General features: G+C 43.2%; 1 protein-coding gene and 1 long non-coding RNA gene across 2 annotated transcripts in view; one reads left to right on the top strand and one right to left on the bottom strand.

Annotated features, from left to right (window-relative positions):
- The window catches only part of ATF7IP2 (activating transcription factor 7 interacting protein 2), an 88,286-nt gene extending 72,339 nt beyond the window's left edge, over window positions 1-15,947 (top strand). Inside the window, exons 7-12 of the mRNA XM_040439412.1 lie at window positions 4,270-4,331; window positions 5,789-5,850; window positions 6,310-6,361; window positions 7,198-7,278; window positions 11,724-11,908; window positions 13,770-15,947. Of these exons, the coding sequence (XP_040295346.1) occupies window positions 4,270-4,331; window positions 5,789-5,850; window positions 6,310-6,361; window positions 7,198-7,278; window positions 11,724-11,908; window positions 13,770-14,144 (817 nt within the window). The 3' untranslated portion in view covers window positions 14,145-15,947. The remainder of the gene's footprint in view (window positions 1-4,269; window positions 4,332-5,788; window positions 5,851-6,309; window positions 6,362-7,197; window positions 7,279-11,723; window positions 11,909-13,769) is intronic.
- A 399-nt stretch (window positions 15,948-16,346) lies between these two features.
- LOC121007476 overlaps window positions 16,347-22,992 on the bottom strand; it is a 158,949-nt gene continuing 152,303 nt past the window's right edge. Inside the window, exon 4 of the long non-coding RNA XR_005780423.1 lies at window positions 16,347-16,455. This is a non-coding gene — a long non-coding RNA (uncharacterized LOC121007476). The remainder of the gene's footprint in view (window positions 16,456-22,992) is intronic.

The following is a 22,992-nucleotide window of genomic DNA, read 5'->3' as shown; positions in this document are numbered from 1 at the left end:
GCAGATCCCTGGGTATTGAAAGATACTCGTATTGCAATCTTTTGATTTAAGTGAAATTAAAAATATACGTGGATTACGGCAGATGTGGTATCTTTGTATTACCAACATTCCTCATCACCTGGCAAGTCAAGCCTTGCAATGGTTTTTAACATCTTATAGTAGCTGTGCTTTGTGTGGCAATAGATTTTTTGTTGAAGCATAATTTTTCTATGTTCAATGGAGATTTTTATCTCCGGGTTTCTGGAGTATCTAAGGGGGCGAAGTTCTCGCCTTCCATAGCTAAAATATTCATGGCTTGGTGGGAGAAGCAGTTTCTATTTGCAGATGTTAATCCATTTTTTCAAAATATTAAATGGTATGCACGCTACCTCGACGACCTATTGATTGTATGGACGGCGATGTAGCGGACATACCGGCATTCAGGGAATATTTGAATCATAGCATTGATTCATTAAAATTCAGTGTACATCATGATTCGGTTTTACGCCTGTATGGTGATGTCACTAATACAAGAATTTCCACGTGAACTTATAGAAATGATACCGCAGGTAACGCTACTTTGTTGGCAACGTCATGCCATCCACCCCATGTAACAAAAAATATACCTAGGGGGGAAATGGTAAGAGCAAGGCGCAATTGTTCCAATAGATCTACATTCATACAGGAAGCGGTAAAATAGGAGACGGACTATATGCAAGACTATATACAGCATGCTAAACAATGGGCTCTGTCCTTAGATAGAAGATAGTGTTTTTTTTACTGAGCAGATAGATTCAGATAGTAGGGATAAAAACATTAGCAAAAGTTAAGCTAATTGCTTTTGTTAAGTTACAGTGACGAATACACAGAGATTTGCAAGATCATACAATGACACTTGGGCTACTTTCACATTAGCGTTTTTTGCGGATCCGTCATGGATCTGCAAAAACGCTTCCGTTACCATAATACAACCGCATGAATCCGTCATGAACACCATTGAAAGTCAATGGGGGATGGATCAGTTTTCTATTGTGCCCGAGAAAAAGGATTTGTCCCCATTGACTTACATTGTGTTTTAGGATAGATCCGTCTTGCTCCGCACCACATCGCGGACAGAAAAACGTTGCAGGCAGCATTTGTCCGCTTCCAGAGTGGAATGGTGACTAATCGGAGGCAAACTGATGCATTCTGAGCGGATCCTTTTCCATTCAGAATGCATTAGGGCAAAACTAATCCGTTTTGGACCGCTTGTGAGAGCCCTGAACGGATCTCAGAAACGGAAAGCCAAAACGCCAGTGTACACAATGTACTTACCTGGCACCCGTGTCGCTCCTGGTCCCCGCACTGCCGCCGCTTCTTCCTGTTGCGCGGATGAATACACCCCCACCCCAAACACCAAATGTTTTAATCCGCACATGGGGAGAAGCGGCGAGGGCCAGGTAAGTACATTGTGTGTGAGGGGCCCGGGCATATGGGGGGGCATTTCAGGGGTTGGATAATCCCTTTAAGAACTATACCGTCATACATAATGGTGTGTGCCTGATTTCCCAGAAACAAACCTGTCTGTTGTAGCATAATATCACTTTAAAAGGGAATGCTCTGTAAAGAGAACCTGTCACCAGTGTTATGGTGTCCTCACTATGGCAGTATACATTAATGTCCGATCCCATCCACACGCATTGTACTGTAAATTTATCATGTACATAAAGTTAATACAAGGAACTTACTAATATAATGTGATTGTCCATATTGCCACCTTTGCTGGCTGGATTCATTTTTCCATCACATTATACACTGCTCGTTTCCATGGTTACAGACCACCCTGCAATCTGTCAGCAGTGGTTGTGCTTGCACATTATAGGAAAAGACACCAGCCTATATGCGCTCCCACGGTCCCGGCTAGCAGAGAGGCTGACGCTATTTCTTATAGTGTGTCTGTAACCATGGAAACATGCAGAGTATAATGTGATGGAAAAATGAATCCAGCCAGCAAAGGAGGCAATATGGACAATCACAATACATTAGTAAGTGCCTTGTATTAACTTTCTCTACATGATAAATGCCACGTGCTGAAGTGAGACGTGTCCTTTTAAAGCTGCCTATTGAAGTGAATGTGTGACCTTGTAATAGGTTTGTGTCAAGACCTCCAAAGCAGGCGCTAAACTTTGCATCAGCTCTCCACACAACTGGCTAATAAGAGGGGGCTCTGAGTGGGGGACCAGTCTGTGTCTTCCAGGTGTCTCATTAGGGCCTATGGAGGCCGTGTTGGGCCATTCTTTCTTTAAATGCTGGGTGAATCTGCTGAGGCACGCTGTCAGACTTTACCAATTGGGAATAAATTGCGGCGGACGTTACACCAGATCTCTAAAGGGGGGGGGGGAACTATTGTTTGCCAGAATTTACAGATTCATCCTTTGTTTCTAAAACTTACATAGACCCAGTTGGAGAAACACCTACAGAACCTGATGGGTAAAGGTGAAAAGATAGGACCCCGTGTATCGGACATTTATGACGACCTGTAGATACACCATACAGGATTAAACAGGACTTTTCCAATTTTCTTATCAAACTGGGAATAGTCTGACGTTAACCCGGCATAATACAGTCCTCCCAGAGAAATGCTGCAGATTTTCTCCAGACTGCTCCTGCAATGGGATTTGAAATTCCCCAGCGTCTCTCGTATAATTAAAGGGAATCTGTCAGCGCTGTAGACTGTAACTGCTTGTGCAGCTCTGCTGTAGCCATTTATAAATATACCTTTATGTCCAAATCAATCTACTCTATCCCCCCCAAAAAAACAGTGCCTTACAAATATGCTAATTAGGTGGGAAAAGCGCAAGAGGCTGGACCCCAGTCGAGCCCATCAGATCGGAGCCCACTCCTCTTCACCTCTTAGCTGCGGCGCCATCCTCATGCGGCCGCTCCAAATCTCACCTGTGCTGTTATCTTCTGCTGGCAGCGGCTTCAATACGGCCCAGTTCACACGTTGGTTATTTCCATCAGTTACTGTGAACTAAAACCAGTAGTGAAGCCTAGGTATAATGGAAAAATGTCCTCCTTTTCTGTGTTTTTAATAACTGATTGAAGTATCTGACCAGATAACTGAAGTGTGAACTCAGCCTAACTGAACTGTGCATGTGCCATAAAAATATACAGTTAGGGCCCAGTCAGACGGCCGTAGTGCTTTGCAGATCTACAAAACACAGATACCAGCCATGTGCGTTCCGTAATTGGTGGACCGCACATGGCCGCAACCATAATAGAAAATGCCAATTCTTGTCCACGATTGCAGACAAGAATAGGACATGTTCTATCTTTTCTGCGGAGCCGCGCTACGGAATAACTGTGTGCTGTCCGCATCTTTTGAGGGCCCATAGAAATGAATGGACCTGCAGACCTTCCGCTAAATTGTGGAATGGGTGCGGATCCGTTCATACGTCCATGTGAATGAGCCCTTACAAATGGTCTAGGGTGGTGACAGTTCCCTAGTATAATATTGTTTCCAATATCTTAAATGGGTTTTCTGAGACTTTAATACTGATAACCTGTCCTCTGGATAGTCATCAGTATCTGATTGGTGGGAATTATTCACCTCCACTGTCCCCTGCCAAGTTCAGCACTTCTTAGATCCCTGTTTTCTACCGCCTTGTCCTTTTTCAGTAAATACTTCCGAACAGGTATACACCACTTTTTGGCGTATATCTGCCGCAATTTGTGACTTTTCTCTTTTCCGACACTTTAAAAAAAAAAAGGGGGGGGGGGGGGCTAGTAAATGGTCTGAATCCATGCCAGCGACGTCGGGCGTAGAGGCCAGCATCTCCACATAATGAACCACCAGTGCAGGAGGGACGAAGACTGGCGTCTAAATCGCCGGTCTTCATAAATGTCCCCCTTAATGCCTAGAGATGCCGATTCAGCCAGTTGGTTGACGCCAGGGGACAGCAACCTTCAATACTCCAGCTGTTGTGAAACTACAACTCCCAGCGTGCACTCTCTTGGCTGTTCTTTTAACTCGTGTAGAAGTAAATGGAGCATGCTGGGAGTTGTACTTTCAGAACAGCTGAAGTGCCAGAGGTTGCTGATCCATGATCTATGCTCATATTTGCTATCCATATACTCAGGTTGTGTATCATTTGGCATTCATATACTTAGTACATACTCTCGACCATTTCTTGTTGCATGAATTTTCTTTTGTTCTAACTATTTCATAATGACTTCCCAATTTATGCCATTCAGCGTTTTACATCCTCGATGGAAGGAAACTGTTAAATGAACTGATTGTCTTTTCAGCCATCCCGAGCAATGCCAAGCAGAACGTCCAAACAGCACTTCTACAAAGATGGACAGTGCAGGTACGAAGCTCTTCAATATGGTCACCGGTTAATGTGTTTACAGAGGAGATGCTAGATAAAAGCCCCACTAACATCTATCCTTCATGAGGTTCTAACATTTTACCACTTAGAATAATTTATCATTTTTGCATCAAAGCATGAGCTCCTATCAGATACAGTTTTCTTTTCCTTCCAGACAGATTAGAGTGGGTAGGGGGACCGGTGTCCTAAACGGCATCATTTGCTTTCCATTTACTGCTCTATTATAAGGCCGGGTCCAAACATGGCAGAAGATTTCTGCTTCAGAGCCCAGTGCCGTAGTGATTCCCCAGGAAGATCTGCAGCTGTTACGTGCTGATTTTGCTGCAGATTGTCCGATGAATTTGCTGCTGATTTCACCTCTATACTTGGATGCGAGGAAATCCACAATGAAAATCCACATTTCCACTACTAAATGAACAAATGAGGTTAAAATCTTTTTTTTTTTTTTTTTTTTTCTTTCTTTCTTCTTGACGTTGAATAAGCAGTTACAGAACCCAGTACACATGTATTGTACTGTAAGTTACTGCAGATTTGCATCATGTCTGGACGTACCCTCGACATATATTCTGGTATATAGCGTTAATCACCTGTCCAATGAAAAATGCTTGATCGGTGGGGGTCCAACTGCTGGAACCCAAGGGATCACTGGAAGGGGGGACCCCAGTCTATGGCACCGACGGCTATTTTTTGTCAGTGCTATAGATCTTGAATGGAGCACCAGGGTGCACACTCGACCATGGAAGTTCTTCTCTCCCATTCTAGTGATCAGTGAGGGTTCTAGCAGTCTGACCCCCCTCCCCCCCCCCCATCTTGCATTTATCACCTGCTGCAGGTTGGAATACTACTTTAAAGGAACCTGTTATCAACAGCAAACGGTAGTAACAAACCTGCTAATTTCAGCGGTATGTCCCTCATGAGCTACCAGCTTTATAATTATCACAGCCTGAGAATGAGTCGCAGTTCCCAATAATTTTGCCAATCCTCCGCCCATTAAAAAGGCCTTAACGTGGCATCCATCCGTAATATGTGCCCATGTGAAAAGAAATGTATCCCATGCTTTGTAGCGCTCTGGTCGGTATTGCAGCTCAGCCCCCATTCCCTTGAATTGGGAGTGAGCTATGCTTAGGCATTGTGACGTCACAAGCCTAGGGTAAGCTGCGATGAGGCATGCCACAGCCTCTTCAAGCAGGTGATCGGTGGGGGTGACGGGAGTTGCACCCCTACAAATCAGATACCGATGACCTATCCTGAAGACAGGTCATCGGTATAAAACACTCAGCCGCTTTAAGGCTGACGTCTGCTTGGAGCCACCTACAAGGAGCCTTAGAGCCACGTTTGGCCCTTCAATCACTAGTTGGGATACACTGCTGTAGGTCATTAAACGTTTTGGTACATTTGGAAAGAAATATAACCTTATAAAATTTTCTTTTTATTAGCTATGCAAAAAATCATGGAGTCCATCAAGCAACACAGGAAGAAAGCGCATTCATCACGTACAGTAGGCAATTGTTTTAAAGAATTATTTGAATAGACCGCTTCTATTAATTAAGAGAAATGGTAGATAAGGGCAGCTCACCGGTAAAGCAGCAGTGGACAAAATGGCGGATACCAGTATGATTCTGTATCCAAAAAATCCCAACTAACAATAGAAAGCAAATACCGACTTAAGTACATGAAAAAAATATCCACTGAATTTACAATGTAATAATAATAATGTAATGAAGTTAGAAACCAAACACTGAATAAAATATAAATTGTCTCCAAGTAATTGCGTAAAACGGAGTCCTGGAGCTTTGCTGATCTATCGCTGTACCTCCCCTCATCTAGTAGTTGCTATGATCAGTAGTAGATCTTCTGTGCTATTGCCAAAATGCTATTATTATAAGTACATTTTTGAGCTGTCATTTCCGTGCCATGTTTTCCATATTTTGTGCATCTGCTTTTGTTTCTGCAACAGGATAAGACTGTAATTGATCTAACTGATGATGAGGAGCAAAGATGTGATAAAGGTACCATCATTTAACGGTTTACAGCCATTACGCATTATCATTGGGCCCATGGATCCTTTGTCGAATTTATACAGGCAATTTGCAACGCATGCGTTCTTAGGCATGGTCAGTAGTCCTAGCCAGCTCTTCAGACTCCTGCTGCTCGGACCTCGCTTAGTGTGCTGAAGTACAAGGAAAGAGAACTGTGTCCAGCATCTAGAGATCTTCAATTTTCAACAATATTCAGACTTTAGAGGCTAAGCAAGTAGCCACAGACAGGCAAAAACAACGCTTACGTGTTTTGGGCACACGTCATGCCTTTATTCATAGCAAAATGCATTTTGCAGCATGCCCTCCAGTTTACACCCTGACTTTTATATTTTGGTTAGTGTGTAAATCAGCTTCTCAAAAGCTCCATGTAATGGAACCATTCCTTTTTGATTCCATGATTGATTGAGCAAAACCGTATAGTCGGCCATAAAATGTGCCTCCTGTTTTGAACTTCACATTTCTATACAGGAATTGCTTAAAGATAGACTTTTGTCCTTTAACCCCTTTGCGCATGCAAAGTGCATGGTGGAAGGTGTATGGAGTGGGCTCAGGTGCAGAACCATTATGATTGACATATCTCGTCGTATTGTACAACTAGTTATTGAACATTAGATTTAATTTTGTACATTGACAAACATGAAGGCATTCAATTTATATAAAGACATAAAAATGATAAATTGTAAATGTCACCAATTAATGCATAAGAGCAGAAGGTGGACAGCTAAAATGTAAAAAAAAAAAAAAGTTTCTACTTGCTAATGTGCAATAGTGGTATCTACAACTAGATCTTTCTTTTCATTACACAGAAGCAAATGTGGATAAGAAGCGAACGCTGCCTGGCGAAATCTTCTCCTCTCAGGGACAGTCGGAAGAACAGAATGTTAGAGGTAAGTCATTCCAGAAAATTTCTGTGAACAACCATGGTGGTTATATGCGATTTCAACTTAGGCTACTTTCACACGCGCGTTTTGTGTGAATCCGTTTTCTATTGTTCCAGATTGTGTCAGTGAAAACGAATCTGTCCCCATTGACTTGCATTGTGTGTCAGGACGGATCCGTTTGGCTCAGTTTCGTCAGACGGACACCAAAACGCCGCAAGCAGCGTTTTGGTGTCCGCCTCCAAAGCGGAATGGAGACTGAATGGAGGCAAACTGATGCATTCTGAGCGGATCCTTTTCCATTCAGAATGCATTAGAATGCAAACTGGACCGCTTGTGAGAGCCCTGAACCGAAACGCCAGTGTGAAAGTAGACTTAGTCAACTTAAAAGGGTTTTCTGAAACTTTAATACAGTTGACCTATCCTTAGGATTAGTCATCAGTATCTGAACAGTGGGGGTTCGACACACATGACCTCCTCCAATCATCTGTTCGAGAAGGCATCGGGGCTTGCAGTAGTGCCGCAATCTTATCTCATCTTTTCCTAGGCCATGTGGCATCACGTTCATCGGTCATGTGGGGTAGGCGCAGCTCAGCCCCATAGAAGTGAACGGGGCTGAGCACAATACCAAGCACAGCCACTATACAATGTACAGCGCTGTGCTTGGTGAGCAGAGAGAAGGCTGCGGCACTCACAGCAGCGCTGGTGCCTTCTCAAACAGCTGATCCGTGGGGTTCCCAGGTGTCAGACCCCCACTGATCAGATACTGATGACCTATCCAGAGGTTAGGTCATCAGTATTAAAGTCTTGGAAAAACTCTTTTAAGCAAATCTATGTCATAAGTGCCTGAAGCCGTTCATTCACCCAGTATAGTCCTATACAATTCTTGAGTGGAGTTGCCATAATTCTTCTTTTTAATACCCATAAAGACATAATTTGGGGTCTTTGGGTATTAGTATGCCAACTACACTGCTCAAAAAAATAAAGGGAACACTTAAACAACACAATGTAACTCCAAGTTAATCACACTTCTGTGAAATCAAACTGTCCACTTAGGAAGCAACACTGAGTGACAATCAATTTCACATGCTGTTGTGCAAATGGAATAGACAACAGGTGGAAATTATAGGCAATTAGCAAGACACCCCCAATAAAGGAGTGGTTCTGCAGCTGGTGAACACAGACCACTTCTCAGTTCATATGCTTCCTGGCTGATGTTTTGGTCACTTTTGAATGCTGGCGGTGCTTTCACTCTAGTGGTAGCATGAGACGGGAGTCTACAACCCACACAAGTGGCTCAGGTAGTGCAGCTTATCCAGGATGGCACATCAATGCGAGCTGTGGCAAGAAGGTTTGCTGTGTCTGTCAGCGTAGTGTCCAGAGCATGGAGGCGCTACCAGGAGACAGGCCAGTACATCAGGAGACGTGGAGGAGGCCGTAGGAGGGCAACAACCCAGCAGCAGGACCGCTACCTCCGCCTTTGTGCAAGGAGGAACAGGAGGAGCACTGCCAGAGCCCTGCAAAATGACCTCCAGCAGGCCACAAATGTGCATGTGTCTGCTCAAACGGTCAGAAACAGACTCCATGAGGGTGATATGAGGGCCCGATGTCCACAGGTGGGGGTTGTGCTTACAGCCCAACACCGTGCAGGACATTTGGCATTTGCCAGAGAACACCAAGATTGGCAAATTCGCCACTGGTGCCCTGTGCTCTTCACAGATGAAAGCAGGTTCACACTGAGCACATGTGACAGAGTCTGGAGACGCCGTGGAGAACGTTCTGCTGCCTGCAACATCCTCCAGCATGACCGGTTTGGCATTGGGTCAGTAATGGTGTGGGGTGGCATTTCTTTGGAGGGCCGCACAGCCCTCCATGTGCTCGCCAGAGGTAGCCTGACTGCCATTAGGTACCGAGATGAGATCCTCAGACCCCTTGTGAGACCATATGCTGGTGCGGTTGGCCCTGGGTTCCTCTTAATGCAAGACAATGCTAGACCTCATGTGGCTGGAGTGTGTCAGCAGTTCCTGCAAGACGAAGGCATTGATGCTATGGACTGGCCCGCCCGTTCCCGAGACCTGAATCCAATTGAGCACATCTGGGACATCATGTCTCGCTCTATCCACCAACATCACGTTGCACCACAGACTGTCCAGGAGTTGGCAGATGCTTTAGTCCAGGTCTGGGAGGAGATCCCTCAGGAGACCGTCCGCCACCTCATCAGGAGCATGCACAGGCGTTGTAAGGAGGTCATACAGGCACGTGGAGGCCACACACTACTGATCCTCATTTTGACTTGTTTGAAGGACATTACATCAAAGTTGGATCAGCCTGTAGTGTGTTTTTCCACTTTAATTTTGAGTGTGACTCCAAATCCAGACCTCCATGGGTTAAAAAATTTGATTTCCATTTTTTTATTTTTGTGATTTTGTTGTCAGCACATTCAACTATGTAAAGAACAAAGTATTTCAGAAGAATATTTAATTAATTCAGATCTAGGATGTGTTATTTTTGTGTTCCCTTTATTTTTTTTGAGCAGTGTATAATAGGGACAGTACCTTAGAGTAGAAAGCTTTTATGTCGGGACCAGGTTAGAGTCAAAAAATCTGCTCCAAAGGATCTACAGTGTAAGCGGTTGTCTGAGAGCAGCCTACCAATGGAGAACAACTTACAGGGGGTTAAATAGGACTGACCTATAATAAATCACTGGGTCATCTTGTTAGCTGAGGGGCTTATGTATAAATCTAACTCCATGACCTCCACCCAGTTATCAGTTTGAATTCTGGATATGAATGATTTCCATTTGGATTCAGTTGGGAGGGGATCTGAGTTGACTGTAGTTGACAGAAGGTGAATGTAAGGGTTGAACATAAGACCCTGAGATAGGGCTGACATGATTACTCGATTAAATCGAGTAACTTGACACAAAAAAATTTAACCTCTATGCAAATTTTTGGCATTGAGGATTCCTTTGTGCCATGTGACTATGGAGTGAATGAAGCACTTGCTATTACTCAACGCTCCGTGGCCTCCTGCCAGCCGGCACCACACTGTATCCTGACATATATATATATATATATACATCGTCAGAATGTAGTGCACGTAAGCGCACACTATGACATCAGGAGGACGGTGCAGAGCGTGACGAAGTGGCTGGAAGAGCTGTGGCGTGTCAGCGGCGCCCCTAGCAGGATTTGATTTCACTGGTGCTGGGGACTGATGACACTGGAGGGGGCTGATGATGGCTGATTCGTTTTTATAAAGGAAAACCTTCTTTTAATTGGGGCTTTTCTTATTAGAGTGCTCGATTTAAACGTTGGATTAATCAGTAGAATACTTGATTACTAAAATAGATAGCTGCAGCCCTACTCCGAGACTTCATATGATCGAGAAGGTAAAAATGGCTGTATTTGTGCCCAAAAGGGATTGGTGACTTTGTGATGCGTGAGACATCTGTGTAAAAATAAACAACTGAAAAGTGGAGTTTGGGAAATTCCATATTTAGCTTGGCGTTGGGAGAATGACAGTAGAACATTTTGGTCGTTAAGGTCACCTTCTATATGCAGTGACTATTGTGTGATGTCCAGAATGAGGGTGACACCAAGTGCCAGTTCTTAGTGCTTGGCTGCAATACCGGATACTGGACGAGTGCCACTCTAGAGTAAATGTTAATCACCAATAGGTCAAATGTAACAATTACTGTCACTGGGATAGTCGATTGATTAAATATATACCACACTGAAAAGAGTAAATACACGTCCCATGGGTTTAAAAATTTGTAGTCTTTACTCAAAATAATCACAAAACATAATCTAAATATAATTACACATAATGACTAATAAGCATATAGTGAATATGTCCAATTTATAACACCACCTATACTTTGTATGTGAACCGCTCTAAAAGTAAAGAGTCTATGGGACAATGCTAGTACCAGGAAAAGGGGGTGCTGTGGACTGAATATGTACCGAGCCGGAAGGGGGAAACCACCCTCTAATATCGCTCAGTGCCGAGTCAATGCAGCATCAAAGATAATAGAGTTGAATACAAATATCCGAAAAAGTAACCAGAGACGAAGTAAAGATCGTACCAGAAAGAGTCAGGATAGGTGGATGTTATCTCCTCGACGTACGTTTCGCCGTTCTGCGTCCTCAGGAGGAGTGGTACTAGCATTGTCCCATAGACTCTTTACTTTTAGAGCGGTTCACATACAAAGTATAGGTGGTGGTATAAATTGGACATATTCACTATATGCTTATTAGTCATATGTGTAATTCTATTTAGATTATGTTTTGTGATTATTTTGAATAAAGACCACAAATTTTTAAACCCATGGGATGTGTATTTACTCTTTTCAGTGTGGTATATATCTAGAGTAAATGTGTAAAGATTTTGAGTGTTTTTTTCCAAAATTTATTGAAATGTATGAAAAGTTTTTTTAATTTTTATTTTTTTAGATCAACAGGTGGTAACGGATCATTCTGCATCTGCACCATTGTCTGAAGGGAATGTTGGAGTCGAAAATGTCTTTGATAAATGCACTGTCGAGAATGACCTCGCGTTGAGAAATCATAATGAAGCCTCTTCGAGTTATGATGTGAATGAAGAAAAAACGGCCACCCCCAAATCTCCTCCGTCAGAGGTAAGAGATCCACTGCTTACCAAGACTACAGTTAACACCACTGGTCAGTAATACAAGTGCATGTACATATGGCCTGCTAATCCATCCATATTGCATTGTAACACCATAGACCTACATTACATGAAATGTCACGCAACACAAGTCGCCGTGTAGCCCTAGCCTAAATAATGTGGAGCTGCAGTATCAGACAGACCATGAATGAGGCACTTACTGAAACAGAAGTCAGATTTCAGAAGTGCAGTAGATTTTGCAGCCATACTAAGGCTTTGTTCACATCTGCTTTGTGATTCCATTTATAATGGCGCAGTATCTGATCCGACACACAAGGTATCCCTTTGACTTGTGATTGGTTCTGCTGAAGAGCCTGTCATGTCTCCCTAAAAAAAGCTGTTTTTATCGCCAAATGTGACAGATTCCATCTCCTAGCAGAGCCTCCAACGCACGTGTGAAATCAGCAAAAAATGTGACTTTTCTCTTCAAAATGTTACACCACTGTGACCATTCCATTATGGGCCATTATACCATTTCCATTCTGTTGTATTGTTCTGGTCCATGGTAAAGAAATCCATAATGGAATTCTTAGATAACCTTGTACGCCGAACTTGAAACACAAGTTAGCTCATCCCTACTCGCCATTGTTATATCAGTAACATTGGCATGAAGTGCCCAGGGGCGGAGAGTTTGCTGAAAGTGCCCAAGTTCCCCCGCCTCACTCGCGCCTAACTCCGCCCCTCCGTAAGCTCAGGCCAGCCCTGTGGCTCTGTGACATATTTCCCGTTCGTGCATCGCAGAGGCACAGAGATATGCAGTGCGCATGCGCCGATTTTACGCCAGTGACTGGCGCATGCGCACTGCATATCTCTGTGCCTCTTCCCACTGTGGGCAGTACACTGCGCATGCCCGGGCCCGGCAGCGATGCGCGAACGGCCTATAGGGATATATGATGTCACAGAGCCACAGGGCTGGCCGGAGTTTACTGAGGGGTGGAGTTAGGCGCGAGTGAGGCGGGGGAACTTGGGCACTTTCAGCAAACTCTCCGCCCCTGGGCACTTGCGACGGCTCATTAGCATATCATAAAAACAACTTTTTGGGCGATTTGGATGATCTGAAAAACGAAACAAAGGTAACATCTGTGTCATGTCTTTGTGTCCCACTGAACTATGTGATCGGTTTAAAACCGGTCAGGTTGGTGACAGACTCCCTTTAAAAGGGACTCTTTCACCTAAATATGTACAGTAATACAATGTACAGAACACGTGCCTCTTACTCAGTAAGATTCGCATGTCTATATACACCCCATTCCCCTGCAGTGTGCACGCAGAACAGCCATGGAATGCTTTTAGGACTCCTGTGTATGTGCACATAATGGAGAGGACTCTCTAGGCATTCCCAGGCCGGTTTGTGCATGTGTATCGACATACAAATTACTGACGTGGAGTCAGGATCATGTATTATCTCACACTATAGGGCAGTGGTGGCGAACCTATGGCACGGGTGCCAGAGGCGGCACTTGGAGCCCTCTCTGTGGGCACCCGCACCCTGGAAAAAGTCTGTGTACCAATATGCCTTAGACCTCTCCTGCCATTCATCAGCGCAGGACGCACCATGAACAGCACAGGCAGCGCACTGAATGTAGGTCGGCTATTATAGCTACTACATGATAAAGTACATGGAAGATATACTATATTGGACTGTAGGATTCAGGTTAACTTGCCACGTTGGCACTTTGCGATAAATAAGGGGGTTTTGGGGTTGCGATATGGGCACTCGGTCTCTAAAAGGTTCGCCATCACTGCTATAGGGCTTGCCAGAGGTGACATTCCCCTTAACAATGTGGTAACTTATGTTTTCGTTTCTTCAGAATCTACAGGAGTCAGTGGTCAAACAAAAAACTGATCCTGCAAAGCCTCCACAAAAGCCACAGCTGAGACTTGCTCAAGTCCAAAACCCTAAGGGCATTGCCCTGTCATGGAATGTCGCCACTGTGGATCCCAGATGCGCTCCTGCTAAATCCTATTGCCTTTACGTACACCAGGGGGATCCAAACAACCCCAAAAAACTGTGGAAAAAGATAGGCGAAATCAAGGCTTTACCATTACCGATGGCCTGTACGCTCACGCAGTTTGTTGAGGACACCACATATTCGTTTGCCATGAGAGCCAAAGATGCCGGCGGACGCTTTGGACCACTGTGTGATATACAGTCCACTACGTTAAAGCCTCAAAAACTCCCTTAAGGATTCATAGCTTGTCTATGTTTTACTTCTATTATCAAAGTACATGAATTGTTTTCACTCATATTGAGTCGTGCCAAGTTGTTTTCTCTTAGGGTTATTCTATTTTAAACCTGGTTTTGGTTATGTAGTTGTTGTTTTACTGCTATGTTTGAGCTGTACAGGCATATGCCCAGTTACAGGGCTGTATTTCTTTCTCTTCTGTTTGTATTGAATGATTTTATAATAATTTCATCAATCCACAGATATCTTTTTATCCTATCCGTCTGTGTGTCTGAGACTGTTACATCATCTCAGCCCCATGCTCTCAAATGGGGCTGAGCTACAGAACCAGGCACAGCCGCACATACAAATAAGCCACTGTGCCTGGAAAAACCTTAAAGGGATGTTCCAGGACTTATTTGTTGATAAGTCCTTTTAGGATTTGTCCTCCATAACAGATCGGCAGGAATGTGACTCCTGGCACCCCCTCCTAATCTGCTGGGTCGAGCAGCTCTGGTGTCAGAACAAGATGAAAGAGAGTAATTCTAGCGCCTTGTACCTGCGCACAATCTCCTGCAAACAACTGATCGGAGGTTGGAGCCATGCTCATCATCTGTTATTAATGACTTATCCAAAAGATAGGTAGTCAATAATATATATATATATATTATAAAATCCCTGGAAAATCCCTTTAGGGTACCTGCACATGGGTGCGGGTTTAGAAACAGGTTCCTTAAAAATTTCTTTGCAGGTTTTCCGCATTTGTTACTTGCTGTTTTTGACGCAGATCTCACCCTTTGCATTACAAAGGGTGAAATCCGCACAAACAATAGACATGCTGTGGATTTCAAAACCTGCCCAGATAAAATGACAGTCACATGAGATTTGTCAAATTTCATTCAGTTTGCTGGTGCTGTGTTACACTGCAGTTTTCCCCCACAATAAAGAGCATAATCTGCAACATGTGCTGGTAGCCTTCGGGTCTGGTGCGCCATAGTGTTACAACCTCCTTCTTCTGATTGATGGGAGTATCGGAGGCAACCACCGATCACACACTAGTGATCTGTTAGAAGGAGAAGCCATCAATGTGTTTTTCTCCAAACCGTGCGCTATTAAAACCTTGAGCCAGTTAAAGTGAATGTGTCATCATCAGAAGTCACATATTATGTTAAGGAGATTTTTTTAAGAATTTTTATTTTCCATGTTATCTATATTTAAAAAAAGGTATATAATCCTTCAATTTTCGCACTGGTCATGATTCCTGTTCTGTATCTCGTTATCGCAGGCAGAATTACAATGACAAGTAACACCTTTACATAGGTAACACACAGTCCACCTTTCACAATAGGAGATATCACAGCTGATCAGCTCCTTCCTGACATCTACACAGGTCACAGATCATGCCAAGAAAACTCTCCCATAGAAGCCATTGGGGTCACCTCCTGTCCATTGTGTTTATGGCCCACGGTGCCTGCTCTCAAGACAGGCCTAGTGACCAGAGTGAAAACGGCAGGATTTTCATAGTTTTTTTAAAATATGGGGACATGTAAATGTAAAAAAAAAAAAAAAAAAATATATATATATATATGATTAACATTAAAACAGGTTTTAAAAAGGTCATTTGCTGATGACACATTCCCTTTTAAAGGAATTGTCCAAGATAAAAAAGAAATAAAAATCCTTTATTTCCCCTAGAAACAGCACCGCTCATGTCCATGGACTGTATGAGATATTGCATCTCAGTCCCATTCATTTAAATGTAGATGAGATTCAGTTACCCAAGTAGTGCTTTTTATAGGGTTAAAGGGGTTATCACATCTTAGACAATGGGGGCATATCGCTAGGATATGCCCCCATTGTCTGATAGGTGCGGGTCCCACCTCTGGGACCTGCCCCTACAAGGAGAACGGAGCGGAGAAACTTGAGGAGGGCGCATGAGCAGCCGCCCTCCATTCATTTCTATGGAGCCGCCGAAAATAGCCGAGCGCTGGCTCGGCTATTTCCGTCGGCCCCATAGAAATGAATGGGAGCGGTGGCCGCGCCTGGTGGTCGACGGACCCTAGGAAACCCAGGGTCCTCCAGCCACAACTCTCCCCGGCTCCGTTCTCCTTGTAGGTGCGGGTTCCAGAGGTGGGACCCGCACCTATCAGACAATGGGGGCATATCCTAGCGATATGCCCCCATTGTCTAAGATGGGGATACCCCTTTAAGGCTACTTTCACATCTGTGGCAGAGTGATCCAGCCGCCAGTTCCTGCAGAGAATGCCGGGAATCGGCCAGACACAAACCGCAGCGGTTTGTGTTCAGCCACTTGTTGGCATTTTTGCCGGATCTCTGTTAGACCCCGATATAGTTAATGGGCCCCGCGGAGATTCCCGTTGCATCCAGCAGGGCTGGATCCAGACAATTCCACAGGCTGTTTGATGCCGAAACAGCCTACCGGAATTGCTGCCGCAGATGTGAAACTATTCTATAAAAAAAGCAGATCTGTTTTTTCTAATCCTGGATATCTCCTTTAAAAATATAGCTTGATTATGCCTTAACGTTTATCCCAAACCTTGTTAGTTTTGGAAATATATAAAATATGTTGAGCTCCATAGTTTAATTTAGGTTTCATTTTTGCCCCCTTCTAGCACTTGATCAGTGCAGTTCCAGAGGTGGGATTTTACATGATTTTATGTAGAGCTTAAAGCTGGCAATCTACTTGGGACCTTTTTTTTTTTTCTGTGTGAATTTTCTTTAATTTAGAATTTAATAGCATTTCCTTCCATTTCCTAAAGCAAGGATTTCTTTACATTACTGCTAATCAGGAGATTAACTGAGGCATTAAATATGGTTTGGTGATCCATCCACTGGCTTCAGAAGAGGACACGGGTTGTTGTGGCAATTTTAACTGCAGCAGCATAGCACAATTGCGCTTATCGTGTGGTGGTTTTGTAGTTGCGTGGTGCTCCTTTTTTTTTCCTACTTTTAAGAGGTAGATATGATTGATGCATTTCACAACAAAGGAATACAGATAATCCGGTAACAAGTTGCTCAAATCCATATGACTCTTTATTTCCTTGTATTAAAAGATGAAATTGTGTTTATACCTCTTGCGCGTTTCAAGCATTGCAATTCTTACTCATAGCTCAGGGGTGGGCAAACTGCGGCTCTCCAGCTGTTGTAAAACTACAACTCCCAGTGTGCCCAGTCTGCCTACAGCAGGGCATGATGGGATCTGTAGTTTTACAACAGCTGGAGAGCCGCAGATTGCCCATCCCTGTCATAGCTCGATAAACACACAATAAAAATCCTATGCCAACCAGTCACTGAATTCCAGTGCATCACATTCAACCATACTGATTTGAATTAAAACCATTTGTATACATATGTATATATGAATGTGATAACTCTGGTTAATGGTTTAAAAGTCAGTGTCCAGCTGTCAGTAAGAATCGCAAGGCTTGAAACGCATAAGCTGTATAATGCCAGTTCATTTACCATGAAGAAAATTGAGTTGTTTGGATTTTAGCTGTTTTGGTGCTGGATTATCCATATTCCTTAGGCCTCATGCACACGAACGCATTTTCTTTCAGTGTCCATTCCGTGGTTTTTGGGTTTTTTTTGTGGACCCATTCATTTTAATGGGTCCACCAAAAAAACTGAAGGTACTCCGTGTGCATTCCGTTTCCATATGTCTATTTCCGTTCCGCAAAAAAATAGAACATGTCCTATTATTGTCCGCATTACGGAGAAGGATAGTACTGTTCTATTAGGGGCAGCTGTTACGTTCCGCAAAATGCGGAATGCACACGGACATCATCCGTATTTTTTTTGCAGACCGCAAAATACATACGGTCGTGTGCATGAGGCCTTCCATTGGCACTTAGTCCTGCCCGCAGTCCGGGCGCCTTCAACAGGACACAATGATGCCACATTGGGTGATGTCTTCTAATCGGGTGTTCTGTACAGTTTCTTTGTGATTTTTACGTTTCATCATGCCCGTCTCTGGCAGTCTTGGGTTATGTCCATTTGTCATTGTAAATAAATTAAAATAAAATGAAAAGATGAAATTAAAATGTAATTGGAGCAAAGATGAATTAAAGGGAATGCATCACCTAAAATATTGTTCTGCCACTGGAAATCAGATGGTGACACGCATCTTTTTTTTTAATCTAATTGTTTTATTTTCTGATTGTAGATTTTTGTTCCTGATAAGGCTACTTTCACACCCGCGTTTAGGTGCGGATCCGACCTGGTATCTGCACAGACTGATCCGCACCTATAATGCAAACGCTTGTATCCGTTCAGAACGGATCAGTTTGCATTACCATGAAAAAAATAATATGTTTTGTTTTTTTGTTCATGATAATGCAAACTGATCCGTTTTGACTTACAATGAAAGTCAATGGGAGGCGGATCCGTTTTTAATTGCACCACATTGTGTCAGTAAAAACTGATCCGTCCCCATTGACTTACATTGTAAGTCAGGACGGATCCGTTTGGCTCAGTTTCATCAGACGGACATCAAAACGCTGCAAGCAGCGTTTTGGTGTCAGCCTCCAAAGCGGAATGGAGACTGAACGGAGGCAAACTGATGCATTCTGAGCGGATCCTTATCCATTCAGAATGCATTGGAGCTAAACTGATGCGTTTTGGGCCGCTTGTGAGAGCCTTGAAACAGATCTCACAAGCGGACCCAGAAAGGCCAGTGTGAAAGTAGCCTAATTATCATAACTGCCATCTTGCAGCATTTGGACGTATGCTTTACAGCAGCCACCATGGGCCATAGACACAGTTGACTCGACTCATTGACTTCTATGGGAGAGTTTTCTAGGCATTCTACAAAGGAAAGAATAGATAATCTGTGACATCACCTATTGTGAATGGTAAAGCCTGTGTTGTAGATAGGTGTTATCTTTCATTGTAATCCTGCCTTTAAGCTGTTCCCTGGAGCGAAGCGCAAACATGCTGCCTGCTCCTGCGTCCAGCGGGCAGGTCTTTGCTGTTTCAATAATGCTGATTGTTGTCATTAAAACCTTTTTAGATGCCATGATCCTAAGGGTTAAAGACATTGAAGTGACTGCTGAATAGTGACTTGTGCAGATCAAGTGGCACCTATTATTAGGCTTAGTGACCAGTGCGAAAACTGCAGAATTTTGTTAGTTTTTTTATATAGATATTGACATCACCAAATATGTAAAAAATATATATCAAATCGCCCATTCCCCATAAAAATTGAGGGGTGGGGTTGGAGATAATAACTTCCCTTTTAAGATCTGTGCATGCTGCCAATAAATGAAAACCTTTATGGCTACATCAAGAGCCTGAACACCGTCCTATCCTAGTTTTGTTCTCGCAGATGAGAAACTTATGGTTAGAGATTAATTGATTTATTACATTTGCCAGTTTACATAGAAAACAGGAGGATAGGTTTGTCCATTCTCACAATGATTGCTGCAGTGGAGACCCTATTGAGTACCACATTGGGGGTCCAAAGCCTTCTGTTCCTCACTACAGAAATGCAACATGAAGAAGCCTGAATGGAGCTGCAGTAGATGTAGGTCTATGGGGCTGATCGACTAAACGGAGCAATGTGTGTTAAACAGGACAATGTCATGGCAGTTTGACCTGTAGAGATCTTGATAGTTGTATGCAATTGATACACATAGGGGAAGATGTATTATGCACATATGATAGCTGTTGGCCAAAACGCTTCTGAAAACAACTTATTTAACCCCTTATTGACCAGCAATATGCATTTTTAAGGCGGTCACTTAAGGGGCCTTTAGACTTGGACAGCCTTTTTATGAGCGCCAGGTCTAAGTACTGCACAGGCTTGGCTCTCCGTTGAGAGTTGGGCTCCTGCAGTAATGGACTAGCAAAAGCACCGATCTGGCCCGTTTATATTAGCAACCACCCAGAGGGTGCTGACTCTATGCCATCGGCACCCCCCCACGAATGAAAATATGGACTGCTCACATATTGGCATGGGAGCCCTAGGGCCTAATGAAGGTGCAGGCCTGCCTTCAGTGTATTTGTAGCAGGTGGCGCCTCTCATGTGAATGTCGGTATAGCACTGACAGAATAATACATTGTATTGCATATGCAATGTATTATATAAGCAATCAAAAGATACATTAAAGTCCCCTTGTGGAACTAGTAAATAGTTAAAAAATGTATTAAATAACATTCCAAGTTCAAGAAAAGTTTGTTTTATTGAAAAAATTTCTACAATAAATCCTCTTCACATATTGCCGCTTCTGTAATGACTCACACAATACAATTCTCATGTAACTTGCCATACGGTGAACACAGTTTTGCTTATTTGCCACAGAAAAACTAAATAAAAAGCAATCAAAAAGTGTTATGTACCAATGAAAACGAAGTCACCCTGCAAAAATCATGCCCTCACATGGCTCCATGGGGAAAAAAAATGAAACTGCGTTTATTGTGCTAAACTAGTAAAACGTAATTATATATATATATATATAATTTTAACTGCAATTTTACTGACCTACAGAATAAAGTTATTTGACTAAAAATGAATGGCTCAAAATTTATACCATAAAACACAATGGTGGTATTGCTGTTTTTTTTTCCTCATCCCCCTCAGATTAATGAAAGTTAATCAGTAAGTTATGTGTGCTCCAAAAGGGTGCCATTAAAAACTACAATTTGTACTGTAAAATTAAGGCTACTTTCACACTTGCTGCAGAGGATCTGTCAAAACGTATGCAAACTGATGGCATTTGTCAGACGGATCAGGATCCTTATCTGTATGACAAATGCATTGAAATGCTGTATCCGTCTTTCCGGTGTCATCCGGCAAAACAGATCCGGCGTTTTATATTTTGTACACATTTTTTGCGGTCTGAGACTGCAATACCGGATCCGTTTTGCCGGAACACGGGGCCGGATCCAGCATTAATGCATATCAAGTGTTCCGGAATTTTGGATGGAGATAAAACCGTAGCATGCTGTGGTTTTATCTCTGTCCTGATCAGTCAAAAAGACTGGACTGAAGACATCCTGAACGGATTGCTCTCCATTCAGAATGCATGGGGATAAAACTGATCAGTTCTTTTCCGGTATTAAGCCCCTAGGATGGAACTCAATGCTGGAAAAGAATAACGCTAGTGTGAAAGTACCCAAAAAGTTGCAGTTCTTGGAATGTGACAATAAAGTGAAAAAAATCGCTTGGTCATTAAAGCGCAAAACAGGCTAGTCACTAAGGGGTTAACGCAGGCGTCGAAGCCCATTAGATTGTCTGCAAATGTTTAATGTGTATGAGCAACTTGAGATATGTATAGAGCTGTGAATGAGCCCTGCTGTATACTGGCTGCTACTCCTCCTGTATTCCAAGGAGACAGACTAGTGTAGAAACACCATCTACTATGGCTGAAAACTCCTGGCCGTTCGAGAAGTGATCCACTGACATTGTGGTCTGTATCGGCCATACTGGAAGGGGTTAAGAAGGCCACAGATTAGCAAACGTCTTAGGCTAGGGCTACACGGCGAAAAGTCGCACAGCATTTTTTTAAATGAGAGACAATGGTGTCACATTGCAATATGCTGCAACACAACAGTGGCAAAAAATCCATCTAAGTTGGATTTTTGAGCGACTGGTCGTGTGAAAAATGTCGCGCAACACATGTCGCAATGTAGTTGTATCCTGTTAGTCATGTGACAATTTGCATGAGCCCTTAATGGGATAGGCGGTCATCTATTGAACCCATCCTCTTTTCTTTGAACACATCTATGGCCTTATTCAGATATCCCTAATGTGGATGCACTTTAATGCCCATATTACAGACCAAATGCGTTTTTATAACCCAAGCTAACAGCATGATAGATCCCTGTGATGCTTCATTCAGTCTTAGTTTGTCTAAATTGCATGCCTAGTTGCATAAAATGCGGACCCGTTCATTTCAATGGGGCTGCAAAAAATGTCCTATTCTTGTGTTTTGCGGACAAGAATAGACCGTTTTAACAGAGTCCAGGATGTTCTGTTCTGCAATTTGCGTACTGGAAAACTTGCTACGGCCATGTGCATTAGGCCCTATTCACATAGTCAGGCCTAGTTCACACTTCAGTGAGTTGTGAGCCAAAACCAGGTGCGGGTCAAAGACACAGAACAGGTGCTAATCTTTCCATTATCTCTCAGGGTGATGGCAGTTCTGACAGGCAGTTAGGATGCTGTTTTTTATTGTAGCTAGCTGAAATGAATTAAATCATTCCCACAAAACCAGGGGTTAACGAGGCTCCTAAACTGGCTACATTGAAAACTGCATCCTAACTGCATGTCAGAACTGGACTGGGTGCCAGCACCCTAAGGCCTCTTTTACACTACCGTATGGCTTTTTCAGTGTTTTGCGGTCCGTTTTTCCGTATGGCGTATACAGTAATTACATTGAAAAAAAATTGGGCTGGGCGTAAAATTTTCAATAGATCGTTCCGCAAAAACAGAACGGATACGGATGCATTTCAGTATGTGTTCCGTTTTTTTTGCGGAACCATTGAAATTAATGGTTCCGTATACAGGAATGCAAAAAACGGCCGTGTGAAAGAGGCCTTAGCGAAATTTCTTCCCCCCCCCCTAGATTCTCCACTATCAGCTGTGAATGGTGTTATTGCAAAGTGGAAGCGTTTGTGAACCACAGCCACGTGGAGACCACATAAGGTTACAGAGCGGTATTGTTGAGGTGCATAAAAGCTGGCAGCGTTCTGGTGATTGAATGGGCCTCATTTATCAAAACTGAACAGGAAAACTTTTAGTTGCCCATAGCAACCAATCAGGGCTCACCTTTCAGTTTTTTCAGAACACTAAGAAAAGAAAGGTGAGCACTGGTTGCTATGGGCAACTAAAATGGTTTTCCTGTTAAAA

This window comes from Bufo bufo, chromosome 7, assembly GCF_905171765.1.
Source record: "Bufo bufo chromosome 7, aBufBuf1.1, whole genome shotgun sequence".
Classification (NCBI taxonomy): domain Eukaryota; kingdom Metazoa; phylum Chordata; class Amphibia; order Anura; family Bufonidae; genus Bufo; species Bufo bufo.
Note: the sequence above shows the minus strand (reverse complement) of the source record. Positions and strands in the feature narration are given on the sequence as shown.